At 53.6% G+C, this 5,933-nt stretch overlaps 1 protein-coding gene across 2 annotated transcripts; it reads right to left on the bottom strand.

Moving 5' to 3' along the window:
* Window positions 1-1,367: 1,367 nt before the first annotated feature.
* LOC108510338 (leucine-rich repeat and fibronectin type III domain-containing protein 1-like protein) lies at window positions 1,368-4,366 on the bottom strand. 2 transcript variants are annotated; one of them, XM_017840020.1, is made up of 3 exons: window positions 2,959-4,366; window positions 1,770-2,279; window positions 1,368-1,602 (listed from the first exon to the last, which is right to left on the bottom strand). In XM_017840020.1, the coding sequence occupies exons 1-3, from the start codon at window positions 4,356-4,358 to the stop codon at window positions 1,593-1,595; spliced, it is 1,920 nt and encodes a 639-aa protein (XP_017695509.1). In that variant the 5' UTR covers window positions 4,359-4,366; the 3' UTR covers window positions 1,368-1,592. The 2 variants fall into 2 exon arrangements, with proteins under 2 accessions (XP_017695509.1, XP_017695510.1); XM_017840021.1 differs by lacking the exon at window positions 1,368-1,602 and having other exon boundaries at window positions 1,727-2,279.
* Between the last annotated feature and the right edge of the window lie 1,567 nt (window positions 4,367-5,933).

A 5,933-nucleotide genomic window follows, 5' to 3' on the forward strand; every position in this document is an offset into this window, starting at 1 on the left:
TAATTTTAGAAAACCAACTCCCAATAAATAAATAAATAAATAAATAAATAAATTAATTAATTAATAAACAAATTAATTTTAGAAAACCAACTCCCAATAAATAAATAAATAAATAAATAAATAAATTAATTAATTAATAAACAAATTAATTTTAGAAAACCAACTCCCAATAAATAAATAAATAAATAAATAAATAAAACGGGGGGAAACCTCCTTTAAGTAAATAAACGAATAAATAAATACATTTTTAAAAGAAAAGGGGGAAAAAAAATCCCTTTAAATAAACAAATAAATAAATTAAAAAAAGGGGGGAAAAAAAACCCTTTAAATAAATAAATAAATAAATAATAAATAAATAAATAAGGCGGAAAACCCCCTTTAAAAAAATAAATAATTAAATACATTTTAAAAAAATGTATTTAATTACATTTTAATTAAATTGTATTTAATTGGGGGGAACTTTAAATAAATAAATAAATAAATAAATTTTAAAGTAAAGGAGGGGAACCCCTTTAAATAAATAAATAAATAAATAAATAAATAAATAAATAATTTTTTTAAAAAAGGGGGGGAAAAACCCCTCCTTTAAATAAATTAAAAAATTAATTAATTAATTTAACAAAAAAAAAAAAAAGGGCAGGAAAAAAAATACCCCCCAACCCTCCGGATTTTTTTTTCCCCGAAATATCCTCCCCTCTCCCCCCCCCAAAAAAAAAGGGCGTCGAGGCCTCGCCGAGGGTGGGGGAGGACGAACAACAACAACTCTTAAAAAAATATCTCTTGAAACCACGTCCGGTCTCTCTTTTTTTGTTTTTTTTGTTTTTTGTGTGTGTGTGGTTTTTGTTTTTTTTTTTCCCGTTTTAAAAAATAGACGATAATAATAAAGCGGAGCTTTTAAAACCCAAGAGGCCGCCGGGCCCGGCGTCGTCGGGACGGTGCCGCCATTTCGGCGTCGTTGGGACGGTGCCGCCATTTTGGCGTCACTAGGACGGCGCCGCCATTTCGACGTCGTCGGGACGGCGCCGCCATTTCGACGTCGTTGGGACGACGCCACCATTTCGACGTCATTAGGATGGTGCCGCCATTTTGACGTCATTGGGACGGCGCCGCCATTTCGGCGTCATTGGGACGGCGCCGCCGTTTTGGTGTCGTCGGGACGGTGCCGCCATTTCGACGTCATTAGGACAGTGCCGCCATTTCGACGTCGTCAGGACGGTGCCGCCATTTCGACATCGTTAGGACGGTGCCGCCATTTTGACATCCTTAGGACGGCGCCGCCATTTTGATGTCATTGGGACGGCGCCGCCATTTCGACGTCGTCAAGACGGTGCCACCATTTTGACGTCGTCAGGACGGTGCCGCCATTTTGGCGTCGTTGCCGCCATTTCGACGTCGTTGGGACGGTGCCGCCATTTTGACATCGTTGGAACGGCGCCGCCATTTTGACGTCGTTGGGACGGTGCCGCCATTTTGACGTCGTTGGGACGGCGCCACCATTTCGGCATCTTTAGGATGGTGCCGCCATTTTGACGTCATTGGGACGGCGCCGCCATTTCGGCGTCGTTAGGACGGCACCGCCGTGTCCGGCATCGTTAGGACGGCACCGCCATTTCGGCGTCGTTAGGACGGCACCGCCGTGTCCGGCATCGTTAGGACGGCACCGCCATTTCGGCGTCGTTAGGACGGCACCGCCGTGTCCGGCATCGTTAGGACGGCACCGCCATTTCGGCGTCGTTAGGACGCCGCGGTTTCGGCGTCGTTAGGACGGCGCCGCCATGTCGGCGTCGGCGTCGCTGCCCTGGGGAGGCAGAGGAGGAGTCACTTTGTCCCAGCCCAACTCCACCACGGTTTTCCCTCTGCCCCCGGCGAACTCCTGGCAGGAGCTCTCCCTCCTCTCGCCCAGCTTGGACGCCGAGCGGGCGACGGAGCCGCCGTTGGTCTGGGAGCACACGTGGGTCACCTTGGCCGCCTTTTTGTGGTGGGCCGGGTGGTGGTTGTTGTACACCTTGTACTTCATGAGGAGGATGAAGATGAAGACGAGCACCGAGGCCACGATGATGCCGCCGATGACGATGATCATGGTGCCGCCCAGGAACTGGGCGTGCAGGGAGCGGCAGCGCGGCGGCTCCTCGCGCGTGGCGAAGCGGGCGCAGCCCAGGGAGCGCGTGGCCGGCAGGGCCGTGGCGCCGTCCGAGTAGACGGCCAGGACGCAGAGCTCGTAGGAGCGGCCCGGCGCCAGGTCGGTGAGCAGGAAGGATTTGCTGGTGGGGGGGATCATCCTGGAGAAAAAAAGGGGGGGAAAAAGGAGGTCAAGGAGGATCTTCTGGCTCGTGGGAGAGCGGGGCGGGGCCATGGGATGTGAGGGGATGGAGGGAGGGTCTTGGGATGGGTCTTAGAAGGATCTTGGGATGGGTCTTGGGATGGGTCTTAGAAGGGTTTTGGGTCTTGGGATGGGTCTTGGAAAGGGCCTAGGATGGTTTCTGGGAAGGGTCTTGGATCTTAGGATAGGTCTTAGAAGGGTCTTAGAAGGGTCTTGGGATGGGTCTTGGGATTGATCTTATGATGGGTCTTAGGAGGGTCTTGGGATGTGTCTTAGAAGGGTCTTGGGAAGGGTCTTGGGAAGGGTCTTAGAAGGGTCTTGGGAAGGGTCTTAAGAAGGCTCTTGGGATGCGTCTTAGAAGCGCCTTGGGACGGATCTTAGGATAGGTCTTAGAAGGGTCTTGGATCTTGGGATGGGTCTTGGGGTTGATCTTAGGATGGGTCTACGAAGGGTCTTGGGATGTGTCTTAGAAAGGTCTTGGGAAGAGCCTAGGATGGGTCTTAGAAGGCTCTTGGGTCTTGGGACGGGTCTTAGAAGGCTCTTGGGTCTTGGGACAGGTCTTAGAAGGGTCTTGGACAAGGTTTTAGGACCGACCCCTTCTCCACCCCCCCCCACGACACCCCCATCCCTTTCCCCACCTGTAGACGGGGATGTCGTCGGTGGACGAGTTGTACTGGATCTGGTACATCCTGACGCCGGGCAGGGGCTGCCGCGGCTCCCACCGGATCAGCGCCGACGCCGCCGTCAGCTCCTCCACCACCACGCCCTTCTCCTGCCTCTCCTTGCTCTCGTTGGCGAAGCTCGACTTGGCCGGGATGAGGATGTCGGAGGCCCCCGGTTCCTCCCCTTCCTCCCCCTCCTCCTTCTCGCAGCCGGTGCCGTTGCCCGCCTCGGCCGCCGGCGTCACCAGCAGCTCCACGGGCGCCGTGGACTCCCCGGCGGCGTTGGAGGCGATGCAGGTGAAGGTCCCTCTGTCGGCCAGGGAGGCCGCCGCGATGTCCAGGGTGCCGTTCTCGTAGGACGTGGTGCGGCTGGTGTTGGACACCAGCTTGCCGTCGGGCGCGATCCAGCGCACGTAGGGCTCGGGGTCGCCCACGGCCTTGCACTTGAGCGACGCGCCCCGGCCCTCGGCGGCCGCCAGGCGCGGCGTGCGGTGGGTGATCATGGGCGGCTCGCACACGAACTCCTCCTCCTTGATGGACCAGAAGTACTTGCCGGCCAGCTCGGGCGGCGACGCGCACGTCTCCAGGTCGTCCTCGCGCGTCAGGCGCCGCAGCCACACCAGCTCGCAGTTGCAGTGCAGGGGGTTGCCCCCGAAGCTGAGCACCAGCGACGACAGCGGCGAGCCCTTGGACTTGGCGTAGACGGGGATGCGCGAGAAGAGCGGGTCGGGCGGGATCTTCTTCAGCTTGTTGGAGGTCATGTCGAGCCGCGCCAGCTTGTGCAGGTTGGAGAAGATGCCCTCGGGCACGAACTCGATGAGGTTGTGGTCCAGGCTCACCGTGTTGACGTTGGAGAGCCGCGCCACCGTCTCCCAGGGCACGTCCACCAGGTTGTTGTAGGACAGGTCGAGGTCCTCGATGGTGTCCACGAAGTCGTCGAGCGAGCGCGGCGACACCGAGCTCAGCTGGTTGTTGCTCAGGATGAGGTGGCGCAGGTTGACCAGGCCCTTGAGGTGGTCGTCCCGCAGCGCCGTCAGCCGGTTGCTGTCCAGGTGGAGGGCGTGGAGCCCGCGCAGGTCGGCGAAGGCCAGGGGCATGATCTGGCTGATGGTGTTGCGCGACAGGGTGAGGTGGAGCAGGTTGGTCATGTTGGCGAAGTCCTTGCGCCGCAGGACGGTGATGAAGTTGTCCATGAGCCGCAGCTCGGCCGTGCGCCGGTCCAGGGCGGGCGGCACGAAGAGCAGCCCCGTCTTGGTGCACAGGATGGTGAAGGAAGGCGACAGGTTCTGGCACTGGCAGCGCTTGGGGCACGTCATGGGCGCCGCCGGGGCGGCCGTGCTGAAAACCAGGAGGGGCAGCAGGAGGAGCTTGTCCATCGTAAGGGGGGAGATCCCGGAGCTGGGGGAGGGAAGAACGGGGAGAAATCCGGGTTAGTTCGGGCGAATCGGGTTTAATCGGGGATTAAAAGCGGGTTTAAGGTCAACTGGAGACGACCTTCAATCATTGACCTTCCATCATTGACCTTCCGTCGTAAGGGGGGATCTCGGAGCTGGGGATGGGAAAAAAACGTGGAAATGAGGGGTTAATTTGGGATGGGAAGAAGAAATCCGGGTGAATCGGGTTTAATCGGGGATTAAAAGCGGGTTTAAGGTCAACTGGAGATGACCTTCCATCATTGACCTTCCATCATTGACCTTCCGTCGTAAGGGGGGAGATCCCGGAGCTGGGGGAGGGAAAAAAACGTGGAAATGAGGGGTTAATTTGGGATGGGAAGAAGAAATGGAGGTGAATCAGGTTTATTTAGGGTTTAAAAGCGGGTTTAAGGTCAAGTTTCCATTCCAGGTCAACTGGAGGTGACCTTCCATCGTAAGGGGGGAATCCCGGAGCTGGGGATGGGAAAAAAACGTGGAAATGAGGGGTTAATTTGGGATGGGAAGAAGAAATGGAGGTGAATCAGGTTTATTTAGGGTTTAAAAGCGGGTTTAAGGTCAAGTTTCCATTCCAGGTCAACTGGAGGTGACCTTCCATCGTAAGGGGGGAATCCCGGAGCTGGGGATGGGAAAAAAACGTGGAAATGGGGGTTAATTTGGGATGGGAAGAAGAAATCCGGGTGAATTTGGTTTAATCGGGGATTAAAAGCGGGTTTAAGGTCAACTGGAGACGACCTTCAATCATTGGCCTTCCATCATTGACCTTCCATTGTAAGGGGGGAATCCCGGAGCTGGGGATGGGAAAAAAACGTGGAAATGGGGTTTAATTTGGGAGAAGGAGAAGAAATCCAGGAAAATCAGGTTTAATTTGGGATGAGAACCAGGTTTAAGGTCAAATTCCCATCCCAAGTCAACTGGAGATGCCGTGAAATGAACCATCGGAAGGAAAGTCATGGATTGGAGGGGGAAAACGGGAGAAATCCGTGATTTCATTTGGGAGAAGGAGAAGAAATCCCTGGAAATGGGGTTTAATTGGGGATGAGAAGGAGAAATCCCGGAAAATCGGGTTTAATTAGGAATTAAAAGCAGGTTTAAGGTCAAGTTTCCATTCCAGGTCAACTGGAGACGCCAGGAAATGAACCATCGGAAGGGAAATCATGGATTGGAGGGGGAAAATGGGAGAAATCCCTGGAAATGGGGTTTAATTTGGGATGAGAAGGAGAAATCCGGGAAAAATCGGGTTTATTTAAGGATTAGAACCAGGTTTAAGGTCAAATCCCGGGAAAAACCCCCAAAATTCCTCTGCCTTGTCCGAAGCCTCTTCCCAGGCCTCTCCCCCGAATCCTTTCCCGACAAATCCCAAAATAATCCTCGGGATCTTTTTCTCTCCCCCTTTATATTCTTTTTTGGGGGGGATAAAACCCTCCCTCGGGATCTGGATTTTTCCCACCCTTTTCTCCTTTGAATCCTTGGATCCGCTTCCCAAATTTCCCCCCCCCCGGAAACTTCCCCCCTCCTTGG

The sequence above is a fragment of the Lepidothrix coronata genome, unplaced genomic scaffold, assembly GCF_001604755.1.
Source record: "Lepidothrix coronata isolate B3197 unplaced genomic scaffold, Lepidothrix_coronata-1.0 Scaffold676, whole genome shotgun sequence".
Taxonomy (NCBI): domain Eukaryota; kingdom Metazoa; phylum Chordata; class Aves; order Passeriformes; family Pipridae; genus Lepidothrix; species Lepidothrix coronata.

Coding starts and splice junctions, on each gene's coding strand:
- LOC108510338 (XM_017840020.1), bottom strand. CDS start 4,358: ATGGACAAGCTCCTCCTGCTGCCCCTCCTGGTTTTCAGCACGGCCGCC. Junction 2,280..2,958: donor GACGACATCCCCGTCTACAG/GTGGGGAAAGGG, acceptor TTTTTTCTCCAG/GATGATCCCCCCCACCAGCA.